Raw genomic sequence first — 18,424 nt, 5'->3', positions numbered from 1 at the left:
TTTTCTTCCTATTTGCAGAATCCTAAAAGCACAGAAAGCTGTTCTACAGCAAGTTTAGAAACAAGATTTGTTTTAAAAGTGGAAAAAAAAAAGAGGTTTTTCTGCTTTTTTTAAACTTTTTTGTAATTTTTTTTTTTAATTTAGAGGTAATATATGTGATTTCCCAAGCACAAAGGCCAAAAGAGACATCACCATGTCATTTTAAAAGATAATTTGAAACTCCCTTCTAATACACTGGTATTTTTAGGTATTGGTTATTTAGAAATGCACCATCTCTTAACTTCACCAGCATATATCAACAAGAGAGTTTAGCTAGACCAATTAAGGAACATACGAGTTTCCATTAGGCTTTTGTTATGGATATTGTTGAACTAGCTTCAAGAAGAATGCATTTCTAGTCTGCAAGATCTATCTCATCACACAAGGTCCCAAGGTCATCAAGGCTCCTTTCAGAGCCGAGCTCGCATGAGAGATAAGGCCAGAAATTCGGTTTGCAATACGAGGGACTGCATGATAACTGCACCTAGAAAAAACAGCGTCGATACAGGAAGCAGCTTTCCACCACCGCGTTCGCTTCTAAACAGCCATTTTACTTCTAACTACATCCTTCCCTACAGCCAGCCTTCATTTTGTGTTCCTGCCTGGGTGCGCGGCTCCGGGCAGACGGCTGAGGAGCGCATACCGGGGGTGCGCTCAGGTGGAGGTGAGATGCCTCCCAGCCTCGCCGGGTGCCGAGCGAGCCGCTCCGGTGCCAGGGCCGGGGGAGGGAGGTTTCCCGCCTCCCCCCGTTTTTGAAAGTAAATGAAGGCGCCGCTCCCAATGGCGGGGGAGGGGGGAGCTTGGCTCCCTCCTCCTCCCGGGAGCCCGGCTCCTCCTGGAGAGGCAGGGGAGCCCGGGGACCCCTCTCCTGGCAGGTCGGCCCTGCTATCGTCCCTCCCCCCGGGCGGGCAGTGCCGTGTGTCCCGTCCCTCCCCCCGGGCGGGCGGGCTGGCTGGCTGTGCTGTCTCTCCCCCCGGCAGGCCGTGCGAGAGCGGCGGGGCGGGCACTCACCGCTCCGGCAGAGTGAGAGGCAGCGGCGGCGGCGGCGGCCTCATCCTCCTCCGGCGACGGCGGGCCGATCTTGCTGCAGGTGGCCGCCAGCAGAGCGAGCGGTGACGGCTGAGCGTCCTACCCACAATGGGCGGGTTCAGGGAGAGAAAGTGGGTGGCGGTTAGTGCGGGACAGCGACCGGGCTCCTCGCAGACGCGCACACAGGAAGCGGCGGCGGCGGCACCGGCTCCCGCACCCGCTCACAACGTGTCACCCGGGGGAGGGGGGGAAGGGGCCCGGCCGGGCCTGCGCTTACCTGGGGGGCGGCCGCCCCGGCGGAGGCCGAGGCGGCGCCGTTGCCGTGCTGGAGATACTCGCTGTGGCTGCTGCTGTCCACGTCTAAGGCAGCCATTTCCTCTTGTTTCACGGGCTTCTCGGGAGCTGCGGGCACAGCGGGGAGGGGGGAGGGGAGAGTCACTGACGGGAGCGATCACCCCCCTCCCTCTCCCTCCCTCCCTCTCCCCCCCCCTAACCCCAGCGCTCCCCCCGCCCTCCCGCACGGAGCCCTCCTCCTCCTCCTCCTCCTCCTCCCCGTGCTGCTGCCCCTGCCCCTCTTCTCCCTCCTCCCCCTGCTCCTCCTGCTGCTGCTCTCAGTGCCGCTCTCGCCTCGCTCGCACACGGACGCTCCGGGGCCGGAGCGGGGAAGCGCAGGGCCGGAGCAGGAGCAGGGAGCCCCGCGGGGCGGCTCGGTCGGTGCGTACGTACCGGTCATGGTGTGAGTGCGAGCGGCCGGCTGGCTGGCTGGCTGGGCGGGAGGCAGGCAGGCAGGCTGGCTGGCTCGCACACAGGCCCTGCTGGCTGGGGCTAGGCGGCTGCCGCCGGGGACATGCTTATTGTGCTCACGGGCTGAAGCGGCGGCGGCGGCCCGAGCCTACTCCGGGGTTTTTTTTCCTATTTTGATTGACGGTGCGGGAAAGCCGAAAGGTGGGGCTTGCAGCGGGAGAGGGGGCCCGGCCGACACCGCCGCCCGCCCGCCCGCCTGCCAGCCCGGAACTCCCGCCTACGCCCGCGCGCGCGCGCTCATTGGCTGCGCTCCGCCGCCGCCGCTGCTCGTACTGGCCGTCCGGCCTGCCAGTCACCCGCCAGGGGCGGGGGGGGCGCCCCATGCCGAGGCGGCTTCCTGTTTGCCAGGGCTTGTGCGAGGAACAATGAGCGGGACCCGCCGAGAGCCCGCGGCCTGCTCCGGCCCGGGCCCGCGCGGCCCCCGCGCCGCGGGGAGGCGGCCCTGCCGCCGCGCTCCCCCGCCGCCGCGCCGAGGCGACGCGGCCCGCGGGGCCTGGCCGTCCGCCCGCGCCGCAGGGGTCAGCGCAGAGGCACAGCTGCGCGGCGGCGCTCTCCCCCGTGCCCGTCCCCCGTCCCCCCCCCCCCCGCCCGACCCGCTCCCGTCCCCCCCGCCGCGCCGGGGGCGCGGTGCGGTGCGCGTGTGCCCGGGAGGCGCCGGGCTGGAGCCGCGCTCGTTTGAAATCTCCCTGGCGGGGGTGTCAGTCACGGCTGGCGGCAGCCGTGGCTCCGGGGCGGCGGCCGAGCTGCGCCCTGCCAGCAGCCAGCGCCGCCGCCGCTGCGCTTTGTCCCCGCCGGCGCTAAGATGTCGGCGCGCCGTCCCCAGGGGAGCCGGCCCGCCCGGGCAGGCCCTGGCTTGGCGGCGGCCCCGCGCCGCCGCCGGGAGCCGGAGCCCGCAGGGCAGGCCGCCCCCTCCCGCGGGACGGCGGAGCCAGGTCAGCGCCGGCCTCTGGCCGCCGGCGGCGCGGCCCCGGGAGCCACACCTCAATGGCCGGCCCCGCGGGCCGTTGCGTAAGCTTTCTGGCCGTGGCGGGCTCGCACCTGGCTGACCAAATCTAAAAAGCTCCTTTGCCTCTTCCGTAAAATAAAACCCATCGAGGATAAGGCCGCCACTAAGAGTTTAACGCGACACGTCCTTCCCGCAGGAGTGTCGACGGTAGCAGCGCGCTCTGCTCGGAGCTGGGGAGCCAAGCCTTCGCACAAGCAGAGCGTTTATGCCAGCAGATTTCGTTTTAGTCGCGGTAAGGGGAATTAGTAAGATTCCCCTCAGCACCAGTTTGCTGCTCTGTCCCTCGTGTTACGCAATACAAAGGAAACCGGGAGCTCTCGGATTGCTAAACTAAGGCAGGAAATATGTTTAAAGCATTATGTAAGTATGTGATGATACAGAAATGATTATTAGTGGGGCCTGTTTCTCTGTTACACCGTGTAGCTTGTGCAGGGTTCCTGTGAACGGGAACAACTTCAGCTTGGCCTTTCCTCACGTCCAAATGCACGTGCATGGTGATAGGACAGTGCGTAGGCTGAGGCAGTGATTTTGACCCTTAGCTTGTAAACTCCCCTGATGAATTATTTTTTCTTGGTTACTGTTCATGTGGTGTTCTAGGGAGTCCATGAATGAGGCTCAAACACATTGGACTGAAGAACTCAAACCTGCTTTCCTGTTACAGTGTTTAATGCAATTATCACTGAGAATTACCTAGGACATACAGTGAGCATAGTTTCATATGTCTGTAGTTGTGCCGAGTGTTTCAAGTCACAGGCTAACAGATAAACCTATGGAGAAGTTAGTAACTAGGAAACCCAGAAATATGGTCAGGATTTTCAACAGCCTCTCTGAGCAGAGAATAAACGGTACTTTTTAATCAGTCTAGCACAATGACCTTGCGGTAACTGCCCAGGCTTAGCCTAGAAGCTATTACAGAACAGGAAAAAATGCACTGAGAAAATGAATTTAATATCAGGAAGTTATGATGGAGGAAGGCTGCAGTATCTTCCCTGTCAGTGGAAGATCACTTACTGTGTGCTGTGTAGTCTTATTTTAAGCCCATGTACTTTTACCGGTATGTTGAGAGTGCCTTCAGGTGACTTAATAGTAAATGGTAAATTAATCTCAAAGCTGTTTGTCACAATTCATTTTTTTCAGGGTAGTTTAAAAAAAAAACAAACCCCACGTCTGTTTTTAAAATGTCTATATTTGCTTACATAGTCTCTTATGATTCTACTTTAGAATCAGTTCTTGGCAAGTTAAATAACAAAGCCATAAAGGAGAGGAAGCTCTTCTTGTAATTCATATTTTTTATTTTAATAATAGAACACTCTGAGAAGCAAAAGTTGTCACTAGGAACAGAAGTCCTTTATTTTGACATAATGTAATAATGTCAGAAATAATTTTTCACCAGCAAAAGTTAAAATACACAACCTTTAAAAATTAGTATATATACATAAGGAAATTTTAGGAGAAAATGAAAATGCAAGATTACATGATCCACCAGACTACTGTAGTATCTAAAACAAAATCTTCTACAGCTGGTATACAATCTGCAATTTGTTTTGCAATGTCAGAAGTTGTTAGTGAAATGTATCATGGCTGTCATCCTGGAACCGGAACTATTACAATGACTTTGGACCTTGATAACCTAGGAAGTGGTTCATTTAAAGATTGATGTGTAAGAGAAATAATTCCTGTTCATATGCTGGGAAGGTGGGGATGACATTAAAAACTGGCCCTTACTAATTAGCAGGGTATTGCCAAACATTATCAATGACATTTTGCTTTAGGAAGATAATGTTGTCTAGGACGTAAACTAAATGTGAAAGTTGGTCTTCTACAGCTGGATGTATGTTGAGAGCTCTGTGACTTCAGTGAGATGTTGTCAGTTACCTATATGGAGCTGATTGCAGACTTGGGACGTAACTGCATTGCTTTAGGAGAGAAGGATATGAAATATCAATGGGATTGGTTTTATGTATTAAAGAGGTTTTCAGTGCCATAAAACTTGAATGTAAATGATCCTCAACTAGTGTCGTGAAGCCTATCTCTTTATAGTCAAGTTCCTAAAATTAGGGGGATACTGAGATGGTAACGTTAAATTCAGATAAAAAAGAAGCAAAACAATATTAGTTAATAGACTATTAAAAATAAGATAAATTTCAAGCAAGTTGCAGAAAAGGTATGCTGTTATGAAAAAGAGGTGTAAAGAAGAGACTCAGTCAGAAATGTTAAATAGAAACTGGTAATAAAATAGAGTGTAGTTTTTTTACCATTTCCCATTGGAGATTAAGAACTCATGAGAAGCAAAAAAAATTCAAGAAAAAAAGGAAATTAGAAAAACCATTATTTGTAGCTTTTTGCTTATCAATATACTAGCATCAAGACATATGTCTGTAGTTGTGCCGAGTGTTTCAAGTCACAGGCTAACAGATAAACCTATGGAGAAGTTAGTAACTAGGAAACCCAGAAATATGGTCAGGATTCTCAACAGCCTCTCTGAGCAGAGAATAAACGGTACTTTTTAATCAGTCTAGCACAATGACCTTGCGGTCCTGAGAATCCTGGATGTATCATGGAGATCATTGTATCCATGCTGGAGAGAAGTTCTGTTAGGTGGTGGTCTTCCTGCTGAGTTAGCACGATGCCGATAACCCTACAGAGATTGAGCTCCATGCCCAATTAGAGGAGCCATTGTTTCCTCTTTCTTGAGATTACCCACCAGATGTACTGTATCAGTATGTGATCTGAATAAACTAACCATGACCAGTTTATTATCAAAGAGCCTTGTCTCTTTAAGCCCTTGCCTCCTGCTTCTAGGCTGCTTGTGGTAAACTGCAGGTCCTGGGATGAATTCTCAGTCCATTTGCTGAAGATGTTGTGTTGTCATTTGAGCTGTGTAGATACAGAGAAAGCAACACTGGTCTATACGTAATGAGAATACCTCCACCAGGTACCAAAATGTAGGTATTTCAGAACTGAGATGCAGCCTTTGTGGTAAGTAGCAGTAACATTCAGGACAGGAAGTGTTACCTACCAGCTTCTGATGAAATTTCAGGGAAGGTTTTGAAAGATCACATAAGATGCAAATTGGAAAGAACGCTAAAACTTAACACCTACCCTGTATTTCTTTTGTAAGCTCAATGCTGCATTTGGCCACTGTAACTTACATCTCATTGGTTTAAGTCTTGGAGCCCAGTCTCTGTGAGGATATCAGTTCAATACAAATTCAGAAGGAAATGCACCAGCTAACACAACTTCCGTCCAGTACAGTGCCTGCTATACTTGGAAATGTCTTTTCTGTCTGTATATTCCTTTGAAACTTCTCTGAGTTACGATACATTATTTCTCTCTTCAGTGCTCCCTTTTATGGGTGACCCTGCATTTATTTAAAGAAACATATTATTTAAGGGTTGTTGGTATGTGGTCCAGTTCAGTTCTCATATCCGTGTTACTCCATTCCTCTGTAAAGTGGTGTTTTTGCCATGCTGAAGTCTAGAATGTAACTGGACAAGACTGGCAGGAATGCGTACTGCTGTGGTGTGTTCTGTACCACTGGGAAAACTCAGTCTCGGGTCACTTTAGTTTGAAAGGCTGGGTTTAAAATGGCATTGAAGAATCAGTAGGGATTCAGTTCAACAAGCTACCTTAAAAAACGTGGCCTTTACTGAAAGGACAACAAGCAAAATTATCTGTAAATCTTATGCCTGCAAAAGTAACTGGAACACAAAAACCAACAATTCAGAGGAGGTATCCTTTTCAGTTTGAGGTACCTTCTTTCACTTTAGTCATCTGTTTAAAATTCCAGTAGAATCTGGAGGGCCATATGTTTTGGTTCCTAAATGCCAAACATTTACTTGGTACTACCAAAACCAAGATAATTACAATGTTCTGAATCAGACCTATTAAACTTACTAGAATTCAACTTCATTCTGAATTTTGGCCTTCCTTTTCAATTTATCTAAGTCTTGGCAAACAGGTAAAAGAATCTAGCTACTAGTCCTAGACATCGCGCCCTTAATTTCTGCATCACATATGGGCCCGTTTGCTGAAGAATATTGAAAGATCTTTACATAGGGCCCCACAGGCAGGACTGACAGGAGGTTGACTTGTGAGGCTTCTTGAGTCAGCACGTAGTAGTTGGAGTTGCATGACTTGAGTTCGTCCTTTTAGAAATAAACAGAGAAATGAGTCTTTGGCTGGTGTAAAATGAGCAAGGAGGCAGCCAGTGGTCAGAGAAAGGTGTTGGCTGGCATCATGCCGTCATCCCCCAGAAAGCACCTCCCAATTCTGAGATGAGTGGCTATGTGAGCGCAAATTTTGTAAGGCGGGAGCAGGCTTGAGCAGTAGGTGTGGTTTGACCAGAAGAAGCTGAGCCAACCTAATAGCTCATTGACCTCGCCATAATTTAATCAACTTACACAACTGCCAGAAAACAAACCCAGCAAAAATACTTCTCCCCACATTGCAGGCTAAATGGAGTCAAACTAGACATGGTGAGGGACAGGGCTCCATAGGTGGTAGCAGATGAGGAGAGGTAAGACTCCCTTCAGCAGCAGCAAATAGATTAATTCAGGGTGTCAAGCTTGCTAGACTGCACAGGAACTTGCTTTTGGCTGTTAGTATAGAGTGCCTGTCAGTAGCCTGGGATTTCTAGCCTCTAGAGGAGCACAAACAGTACTTGAGAGCATCTGAAATATCAAGGCATTTGTATAGTCCGCTGCACAAGTCTGATGGTATCTAAGTGCAACCATATAAAAGACAGTATTTATTAAAAGTGAAACTGGATTTTAGAAGAGCAATTTTTCTGCTTTAAATGGGAAGGCAATTCTAAAAATAGTAGTTTCTGCCTGAAACAATTCCATTAAAGGGAGATCAGAGAGAAATATGTGGTACCTGGATCCAGCTGTTAGCAGGGGAGACATTTGATTCCACTGATCTACTCCCATGCAGTGGAAGCTGTTGATGGGATAAAGAAAGGCATAGCAAACTAATGGACAGCACAGCATTCACAGCAGGAACATGGCAGCTCCAGGCACTTTGTGCACTTGACTGGAGGTCTGAGACACACAACCTAGCCACAGTAAGAGGAAGAACCTGTGAATAAGTACCTAACAATCTGGTCTGCACCCAAATCTAAAGTCTTACTCTTCACCCTCACAGGTGACAGATCTTCAAAGAATGGGGCCAACAGAAAGTCTGTCATCTCTACACATGCCAATGTGTGAGGACAGCCCTCTGGAACATTGTTTCTAGCCTAGTCATTGTATTTATGAATTTTTTTAAGCAATTAGGACAAAATAAGTCATGTTCCCTTTTAGTCAGAAATTCTTCCTCATTTGTTACAGCTGCAACTCTCCCTGGGTGTATATTTTTGTGTATTTTGCAAATTGTCACATTCCACTGGGACATCTATTATTTGACTGGTAAACAGGCTCTGTCCTTAATAACATGTTTGAGAAAACTAATTCTGCTGGGTTTTTTTCTTATGTTAACCTGTGTGACTAAGACAGGAGAAGAATTTCAGTGTACTTGCACAAGGTTTTTTTCCCCATTAATTGTATTGTCTTGTTTTTAGTTGTGTATACAAATAAATAAAGAGTATATTAGTTACATCTTCTCTGTAAAATTTGGGTGGTTTTTATTCAATTGGCAGCTTATTCCATCTAAGAACTTTTTTCATTAACAAAATTTGGTTCTCACAAAGGAAACATTCATCTAAACTGTCTTCCATTTGGAGAGAGGTGACACAAAAAAGCAGATTGGTATATAGCTGAAAACTTGCCCTTTAACAGGTAAATCACTGTAGACAGCTCGGTCATTTCACCTTGCTTAAACGAGAAATACATACCTCTTTTTTTTCAAGCTTCCTAAAAGTTACTGCCTTTGGGCCCCATCATTGTCCTGTTTATGCTTAATTCCTAACCCTTCAAGGTCATCACAACAGATACAATTTAATTATAGAAATAATTTTTTAAAACATCACAGATCTTTTAGGTAAGGTTAGAAAAACTGTTCAGAGGAAGAAGTCCAGAACCATGACTTGCAGAGTAGGTAATACGGCATCTAAGGATCCTTCTCCATAGCCTGTCACAAAATTGGAATGGAAATAAATAGATACATAGATAAATTCACCTGAAAGATAAAAAATGTGTCTTGTTATGTACTTCTTGTCTAGCATAATTCTGTCTTTCTCCCACTTTGGCATTTTACTTTTAATAGTACTGACAGAAAAGTAGGCCATTGTGGAAATGAAAGAGACTGGCAAATTATATACATGCACATATGTTTACTGAAAAATTGAAAAGTTAATAGCAGGAGTTAGGTATTCTGAAAGAAAATATTTTTAGAGGGATGAAGTGACTTATTTTTAGGAATCTCAGTCTGAATTCCCATTCCCAGAGCAAGAGCAAGCAGGACTCTGTGGCTCCCTCTAGGAGAAGGAGGTCTGGGGCTACAGTCCAAACCACTTCCCGTGTCTCTCTGGCCAGTCTCGGTTCCAGCAGCCTGAAGGCCACAGGGTTAAGATGGTCTGAACAGTAAGGGATCACATGAATATGCATTTAAGGAGATTTGTCAACCTGGATGACAGCTCTAGACTCTTACATATCTTTAGGTGAGGGAGGCTTTTTTGTTTCTCAAAAAAAAAAGCTTGACAGGATCTTTGAAAGAGGAGTTGGGGGCAGCAGCAACTTCCAGAAGAGGGCTGGGGGCCATGTATGGCAGAAGAACCTTTCCCAGGAGGTGTCTGATGCAGGAACGGCCTGACCTCACAGCAGTTCTCAGCATTTTGTTTTAGCTGACACGAGGGGACCACACACAGCCCATACCTTCTCTACACTGGCTGGCTAGGATGCCCCCGAGCTGCCTGGTCAGCTCTCGCTCCCCTGTGAGGAAGCCCAGTTGTTGAACCAGAGTTCTGGCATGTCCACAGTGGCATATAAAGCCTTTGTGGTTTTTCCTACAAGCATAATTTCATTAAAGTAGACAAAATAATTAAGAGCAACAGAACAAATTAGGTTTTTGCCTTTCTACTCACTAACTTTGAAAGAGGAGGTGGAAAGTTCTAGGGTTCATTTCAGGTTTTTCGTTGTCTACATTGCAGAGAACTCAAAGTTTAAAATTTGGACAAGACCAAGGTAACAAATGCATTCACCTTACCTTCCTGTAACACCTTAGACAAGTGGAAACGCATCACAAATACCAAGGAGGAGAAAGCTGAATGAGATTTGAAATTCCAGTTCTGGTCATAGAAAAAAACCTGTTTTCAGGGGGGGGGGAAAAAGATACTAATTAGAATTTAGCTAAGAAATGTCTCAGTAAAAAGAATCAATCTATTTCAGCTTAAGTCTGAAAGAGGCACATTTGAGGCTTGAAAATGGCAATAATTAACACACTGATGGTGCTGACAAAACACCAATAGACATCTTTTAACTGCTAATTAACCTCTGGCTTCTATAGACATCTTTTAAAAAATGCATGTCTTCATCACCTTTTTTGCAGCTCACTAGCAATCACATAGTTCATGCTACTTCTCAGACCATGCTGCAGATCACTCTTGGTCCTTTTGACCTGTTTTCATTTCAGAATTACTGCACAGCCTTCCCAATCTAATGACAGTTGCAAACGTCTGCACTTGCTGCAGGTGTCCTTCCTATTTCTAAAAATTAATTAACGAAAGTTAATTATTTTTTAATGTATTGTTTCTCTCTCCTGTGTCAATTAATATCTGAATTATTGAAGTGGATCATTGCTATTAGTTTGTTTTCACGAAGTTGGAAAACTCAGAAACCCCACTATCATCTTAATTACTTAGAAATGAAGGGCAAAATGCCTTCCTTTCCATGGCAAAACTCTGAAAGATGTAATGGAGACAGAATCTCATGGCAAGTCTACATTCCCTACGCATTCCTCCGGTCTCAGCAGGACCACTCAGGCACTGGAGGTGAAGCATGAGTGCTGTGCATAAACATGAGTATGCAGTTCCAGGACAAGGATCCCACTACATCTTTTATTTCACAATAGTAGTGCCAGATTTTCAGCAACACATGTTATGTTTAAACAGAGTGGTAATTGAATATTCTGTCTGCTGCATAGAAAAAAAAAAAATTTCATCCTTCTTTTCGTCTCCCAAAGAAAAAGCATTACAATACTTTTTTTCCCTAGCCTGGATTCCTACAGAAATTAAAAGGGTTTTGAGATCATTATCTCTTAATATGTATAATATAGCTCTGTGTGTGTGCGCATATGTGCACACATACGTGCATGTACATACTTGCACGTTGTGCAGGAGAAAGAGAGGGAACAAGAACAAACAGTAGCCAATTTTAACCACATCTGACAGAGCAATAAAAGGCTAAAAATGTTACATTCCTATACATTTCATAAAAACAGGCTGCTAAGTAAAAGAAGAGAGACCCACTGCAGCTTGAGTTAAACCCTTATTAAACACCAAGAAAGCTGCAAAGATGAAAGATGTTATGAATACCCACCCACAGAAAAAGCTGCAGTTGGAGCTTCCAGCTATGTAGACCTAGGAGAATCCAAACAAGACATCACCCAAAGGAAACCAAGCCCCATCAGATTTGTAGCTCATGGGACTACGAGTTTATGCTGGATTTCTAATCCATCGCTGTCCAACTCTGAAGATTACATACTCAACTTTTGCCCTTTGACTTTGGGGAAGAAAAGATACCTTTTTTTTTTCATACAGATTTCTCAAACCTGATGAGCTGAAACCCAAGATGAAAGGCAAGACCAGAATTTGTTCTTAAAGACCCCATGGGATATTCTCACCAGAGTCTCCACATGCAGCACACTAGACAAAACAGTGTCTTCAGGTTCTCAGACCTTGGAGAAAAACTTCATGCCCTGTCAGCCTGGACTTTGGTCTTGTCTAAGTTAGCAAGAGCCGGTGCTGTTAAAAAGCCTTTCATCCCACTTTCTAACCTGTCACGTCAGTGATGTCTAAGGGTTTAACCATTCTCAAAAGTTTGGTGAGGAACACACATCTTAGGTCTATCAACTTTCCTGGTTTTTCTGTAATACAGGTGTGGAATCCATGCAGAAGACACAGATGGAGGCAGGATTAAGTCAGGCTTCTTGGCACTGTTGTCCCTTGCCGATGCAGTGCAGGGTCCCCGGCTCTGCTGGTCTGCTGGAGACACACATGCCAGTGCCATGTGTCTTTGGCATCTCGCTTGGATGTCAAAGGAAAAGAGAGAGGGTCCAAACCAGGTTCTGCATAATGTACCAGTAAACACACCGTCTTCAAGACACTTACCCACTATAGTGCTTGCCTCAGTCATGTTTCCTCCCTGTTCATAGCTGGGGTACATTTGACAAGGTTTGTTTAACTCACCCCAGGACTGCATGTTCATCACCTATCAGTCACACATCCAGGGAGAAACTGGTACTCCAGCATTCACAATCCCCTCTGGATGACTGCCTGTCTCTTTATGTCCTAGTCACAGTAACTCATCTTTCATCTATACCTCTCTTCTGCACTGTACACTTCAGACCTTCCTTTGCTAGGCACGTTCACGTCTCTAAAAATATAATCCAGGAACTTTTTATTCTTCTTCATGTTGTGTAGCAAGGAAACTTGGCTCTCAAGCTCAGCAATCTTGTAGGTGCTGAGGCAATCAATGCACCCAGGCTGCCTTGGATGTCTGTAGCCATATCTAGCAGTGCTCTGATTCACAGTCCTTCATACCCCACACAAAGGAAGGAGAGATAATTAAAGAATTCAGCAGCCAAATCCTACTATTCCCCTCTTCTTCCCAAAAAGGTTAACTCCAAGAAAAACAGAAGTGCCCATTCTTGTCACAGGGTGACAAAGGGATGTGTGTGGCATTGTTATTATTCTTGCTGCTGCACGTGTATGAGGTTAGCCTGAGATATTTTTAATGAACTTTTTTTAAATCTTTTGTTGCTAAGAGAATAATAATGACCAGGCATGGTAATAAGAATCTCTAAGGCTTGGAGCAATATAGTCAAGTTACAGTCTTCTAAACTAGCTACATTTTGCAATTTTATGGGAAAATACCCATTCCCTTCAGTACGTTATACCTGTCAGTCCCTGTTTTTCCTACACTAGTCTAAAATAAGTTAGACAAGTAATCTTTTTTTTATGCTCTGTCATTCATTACTTAAGGATATAGAGAGGAAGTCAGAACAGCATGTTTGTCAAATAAGTAAATATTTAACAAATTGACTTTCATTTTAACAGTCTAAGGGAATAGTATCATAAAACTTTAGATATTTGGCAGTACTCTTATCTTTCATGTGACACTCAAGTTAGTCATTGGAGCCATTTTATTTCCTGGATGAATGATAATTCCTATAGTAGGACAGTTCAACATAAACATCTGCAATAAAACCAGTCAATTATATCTGCAAGTTAATTCTAGGCCTTATTCTTACTTACCGTTCCCTCAGGAGTTAAAGCCCCAGGGCAGTAGGACTCTGCATGGACTAGAAGTTAAACACAAGTGTGATTTCTGAGTTTCTGGGACCCAGACCCTCACAGTTCTGTAATTCATGATAATGCTCCTAGTTGGAAGTGCTGTAGTCAGAAAGCATTTCCTTATTCCCGTGATTTTCAGGCAATGAAGGAGGCAGGCTGTGAGACAGATTTCTAAAGGCCACAGGAAAAAAGTACAAAAATTTTAGGGGTTTCCAGATGATCCGTGAAACTTTGTAATCTGCCTCTGGGCTTTCTATGGGGAGAAGAAACTTATTGGTCAAAGTCAGCGTAAAGAGCCCCAATTTGGCTTCTGTAAAAAGCGTGAGTTAGCTATTACTTTTGTCAAATAATAATCAACAGGAATTAAAGTATGTTAATGATTTCCCACATGGGCAGAGGGACAGCCACTTGCACATCAAAAACGAGTGGCAGCCAGCACGACAGTGAGCTAATGCTTTCTCCCTCATCGGTTCATCTACTGTTTGTCCACTTGATACACAGGTCATCAGTATGATGGTTATAAGCAGAGAAGAGACTTCACAGAGAACATAACCTGCTGTATCCCGAGCAAAAAGGCCTCAACCTGCTCAGTATCTCATGTTTAATTCAACTCCCCCTTCCAGGCTGTACCAGACAGTTTAGGATGTATTAACAGTCTGAGAACTCCCAACTAGTGACTGTGCAAAGCATTTTCATTGCTGCAGCTAATCTACAAAGACAAATATTTTCATGTTTACACTGTGAGGAAAAAAAATATCCTTATCTCCCAATAGAAAACATTTGCTCTTTGTTGGATACCAACACTGTTCAACTCCCAAACTGTTTGAAATCCTGGCTTGTCACTTATCTAATTCAGTGGTGCCCATTATAGAGGGAAATTAGAGAATTCCTTCTGATACTGCTCTACCTCCGAGGACTCAGTCCATTGAGGATATGCTCATAAAATCTCTGTTGATCATGGAAGAGATTATCCCCATTTTACAGACATGAGTGAGATGTGCAGGAGTATTGAAAGCTTTGCCAGAGGTCACACATGAAGTCTCATGGCAGAACCAGGAAATAAACCCATTTTTTGAACCCAAATCCATCTTCCCTTTCACCATCTTTCCACCTCAAAGAAGAAAAATGGAGCAATGTTCTTCCTTGTCCTCGGTTTTGAATAAGAGCCTAATTATTTGACTACTGCTCCATTTTGTTATTTGGAAAATGTTTTTCATTTCCTGTTGTAGATTTTTTCATATACACATTCCTTGACAATTTGCAAATTGCTGCCACACAGCATCAGTTAATGTTCCTGGGAAGCAGCAGGCCAGCTATGGATGCAGCTCCCAAGCAGCACCAGCCCCAGTTCTGCCTGTACCATGCATCATCTGTAGTTACACAGGAGGAAAATGACTCAAGGCGTTAATGGTGGGAGTGACTTAGAATTCAGCAGCAACTCTGTGTCCTCTTGGGTGCTTCAACGTCCAAGTGGGGAATCCTGCAGCACCCACACAGATCCTGCCGCCGCCTGGCCCGGGCTCTCCACTTTGGACCATTTCACACATGCTTCTGCATAGGAAGCGTCTCATTACAGCCCCTGGACATTACAGCCAACTCAAACTTTTCAGCCTGGATGTTAATAGAAGCCATTCCCAACATTTTATCAATTAGTGCTATTGTCAAGATACCGGCTGGAGAAGAGTTAAATCGGGTTTTTCAATTTTAATTTTTTTTTTAAGGTTGTGCTGAACTTAAAAAAAAAACCCAAACAAAACAATTTTTCCAAGTCCACCTGTGCAGTATTAGTAACTGTTTCCTTGTGGGACAGTGATCCTCTCTCAATAATCTCTGTACGGTTTTCAAGTCTTGCCACCCGCCCATTTAAGTTGTTAATTCTCTCTGACATTTCCCTGTATCTTTCTTCCAGAGAAGAAAGGAGCCATTGAAGAATATCGTGCAGAGTCTCAAGCAGTTCCCGAATTGATCCCTCAAGGCTCAGGCTGGTGAGAGGGCAGCATGGCTCAGAGGCAGAGCCCGGCAGAATTTGTTGAGGAACCTTTGAGCCAGCAGCGTGCCGCTTGAAAAGCCTTTCTCCTTCAGACACATTCGTGCCTCGAATCATTACCAAATATAGAATGCATTCTTTAAAAGATACTACTTTCCCCACATGAGGTATCTAAAACTGTAGGAAAAAGAAAAGCTGAAAAATAGAATGATACCCCTTGCCATATATGTGACGTGATTAAATCAAAATGCCCCCATAGCCTGACCTGGTGGCCATACAAACTTTCACTTTGTTCGCCCGGGTAGGCATACGAGATACAACCAGACTCCTCAGGGGCATGGAGGTATTCACACACACACACACACAGCCACAGGCTGGGCTCCTTGCACATCGCCGGCGATGTCACGGACTACGCTGGCATGCCAGCAGGTGAAGCAGCCTGTTTGCACATAGGAAGGGGCATTCAGCAGGATCATTGTTAATAACAGGAAGATATTAAAAGTAACCAAAACAAAGACATAACATTCCCTTGTCCAGACGCACTGTGGGTCTCGCAGTTGCTGCTCTCGCTGTTGTCATATCTGGCTGTCCAGAAATGGTCTGTCCCAATATTTTGCCTTAGTTGCATAGAAAATACCATTACCAGCTGCCCTCCCAGCAAGGTTCCAGACCCAGGCACCCAGTGCCCCCTCGGCCCCTTGCCTTTCTGCCCTGTCACTCTCTGGCTGCTCTTGCAATGCTAGCATTGCCGGGCAGTGTGTAAGGCAGTGTGCATGCCTTAGACATACGCACTGACGCAAGAAGCTGAGAAAGAGCCCAGAGTGGCACATTTGTTTTTATGTTTGAAGCGAAATCATGATATGGAAAAGCACTTTTCATGATTTACATGACATGTCCTTCCATCAGGAAAGGTAGTTCCCAGGAAAAGGTTATGGATAAGTAGGAGAAGGATAAAGTCCTTCCTCCTGCTACTTTTTAACTCCCTTCTTGGTATGAAAGTTTCCTTTTTCCATTCCAGGAAGCAGGCTCACATTTTAGTGGCGGTTCTTGACCTAAAAAACATTCTGGTTTATTTCACACAAAGAAAAAATATTTCTGATTCAGTGCTTACACTGGATAGTTGTTTTAGTCCCCAAAACTGTCAAAAAAGGAGGGATAACTCTCCCTTCCCTTTGTTTCTTTTCCACTTCTACCCAATCTCTGGTCTACTTCCCCTGTGTCTGATCTCATCTCCGTGTTTTTCTCACATATCTTGTGAGATTACTCACTCCATCCATCACCTGTGCACTTGACACACGTTTATTTTCCACAAGCATTTGCTTCCATGCCAAAGTCCCGAGTGAGCTGTTACGCAGCACAAACCAGCTGTGTATCAGGTGCCCAGAGCTGCAGTCACCTACCTTGTATACTGGCCCTGCTTAGCCTTCTCTCTTTTCAGGTGTGTCCTTGATGTCCTTCCCCACTCTTCAGGTGGGGATACAGCTTCTACTTCTTCTAGGTCTTCTTCCAGTCATAGAGAGTCTCCTCCAGGAGAGGAGCCAGGTGTTTTGGACTGATTCAGCCTTCACCATAGGGGCCCAAACCCTTCAGAGGTGGTGGTCCCAGCTGGCGTCCTTTGCTTCTTCCCACCAGTGCTGCCCTGAATCATATTAAGGCACAAGATTCACCAGGAAACAGCAACACTTGAGCAAATATCCTCTGCTGTTGCAACACAAGGTGTGAAAAGCAAGATTGCAAATACAGCTGCGATAAGGTATTCTGTATTTTGACGCACATTTGCTTGAACATTCAGAGGTCCCATCTCATTTCAACAGCTCTCTGACTTGCAGACAACATTTGCCTTGGTGTTTCTTTCCCTTGCATGTAATGTTTCGCTTGTGTGTAATCTGCTGTGTAATGTTTAACTGTGGTATGAACTGAGCCCTAGGAAAATGGCAGCCATTCACTGGGAGTAGCACACTTAGAAATAGAGAGTCTTAATAACAAGATGCAGCGTATATACCAGAAAAGCCCATGCTCTGGGTTGTGTGCATCTGTTGCAAAATAGCACTTAAATGCTGCAGCACTAGGTGGTTATGCTGCTTGGCTGAATGAAGGAAAAAAATGGAGGGGAGGAAGGAAAGCAAACTGTCACATGGCTCCTCGGGTCGGAGCCCTGACAGCCTGCCCACCCTGTTGCTCTGCCTGAGCTTGCACTTCTGAGACACGAATACAAATACATCCCTTAGATGCTGGCCAGCTGATCATTTCTGCCTTGCAACACTTCGCATATTCATTTTGGTATCCTTTTATTATAAGGCTGATAAATACAATCTGGACATTGAGGAAGTGGGAAGACCCAGCATTCTTCGACACTGACACTGCATTCCTAGAAGGCAAGTCTAGTTAAGACAAGTCTTACCCCCCTGCAGAAACTGAAAAAAAAAAAAAAACATATTCCTAGTTTACATCTCGGATCCACCAGCTTTACACATGGAGCACAGCATGTCTCCCATGGAATTTCACTGATGGCTATTTTCCCCTCGTGCTGCCAGTGCAACCCCAGGAGGTGCAGTGTGTGTCTGTTACAGCTGCAGGACAACAGCTGGGGGTCAAGAAAATCAGAGGCAGAAGGGGCATCAAAACTATTTTCTGACTCATCACAAAAAACAACAGAGGAAAAAAGAAAATCTTTAAAATCCTCTCAAGATATTTTAATATTAAAAATTAAAAGTTATACAGATGTGATACTTACAAGTTGCTCCCAAATAAACAAGAACTTTGCAAGCAACTATTAGAATACTACACAGTTTGTAGTACACTATTAAAACCCCTAAAATATTTACAGTTTTCCCTTCTAACCCAGAGGTGTGCTAAAATGCAAAAATATAATTCTGGTAACAAGATGACATACAGACAAAATGGTCTTACAACATTTCTCAAGCTGTGAATAGGGGAAACACATTGAGATCCTGCTTGTTCACATACACCATTTGAGCAGAAAACATCAGGTTTAAATATCAGGTCTTGCCATAGGAGAGACGCTTTGCAGTTCCTGCTGGCCATCCGGCAGCAGGTATCTCCCAACTTGATCTCAAGAAACTTAAAAGAAGCAAGTGAAACAACATAT

At 45.4% G+C, this 18,424-nt stretch overlaps 1 protein-coding gene and 2 long non-coding RNA genes across 4 annotated transcripts in view; 1 reads left to right on the top strand and 2 right to left on the bottom strand.

Annotated features, from left to right (window-relative positions):
- SP3 (Sp3 transcription factor) overlaps positions 1 to 2,122 on the bottom strand; it is a 37,163-nt gene extending 35,041 nt beyond the window's left edge. The window contains exons 1-3 of one of the 2 annotated variants that reach the window (XM_074873194.1): positions 1,795 to 2,122; positions 1,346 to 1,470; positions 1,051 to 1,167 (exon numbers count right to left, since the gene is read on the bottom strand). In XM_074873194.1, the coding sequence (XP_074729295.1) occupies positions 1,051 to 1,167; positions 1,346 to 1,470; positions 1,795 to 1,801 (249 nt within the window). In that variant the 5' untranslated portion in view covers positions 1,802 to 2,122. The remainder of the gene's footprint in view (positions 1 to 1,050; positions 1,168 to 1,345; positions 1,471 to 1,794) is intronic. The other variant, XM_074873193.1, reaches the window with a different exon arrangement.
- Positions 1,490 to 8,473, top strand: LOC141945264 (uncharacterized). The gene is made up of 2 exons (XR_012629470.1): positions 1,490 to 1,782; positions 3,015 to 8,473. It is a non-coding gene; the product is annotated as an uncharacterized LOC141945264 (long non-coding RNA).
- A 4-nt stretch (positions 8,474 to 8,477) lies between these two features.
- Positions 8,478 to 17,090, bottom strand: LOC141945265 (uncharacterized). The gene is made up of 3 exons (XR_012629471.1): positions 16,716 to 17,090; positions 10,022 to 10,121; positions 8,478 to 8,947 (listed from the first exon to the last, which is right to left on the bottom strand). It is a non-coding gene; the product is annotated as an uncharacterized LOC141945265 (long non-coding RNA).
- Positions 17,091 to 18,424: the final 1,334 nt, after the last annotated feature.

Source organism: Strix uralensis, chromosome 6 (assembly GCF_047716275.1).
Source record: "Strix uralensis isolate ZFMK-TIS-50842 chromosome 6, bStrUra1, whole genome shotgun sequence".
Taxonomy (NCBI): Eukaryota; Metazoa; Chordata; class Aves; order Strigiformes; family Strigidae; genus Strix; species Strix uralensis.
Note: the sequence above shows the minus strand (reverse complement) of the source record. Positions and strands in the feature narration are given on the sequence as shown.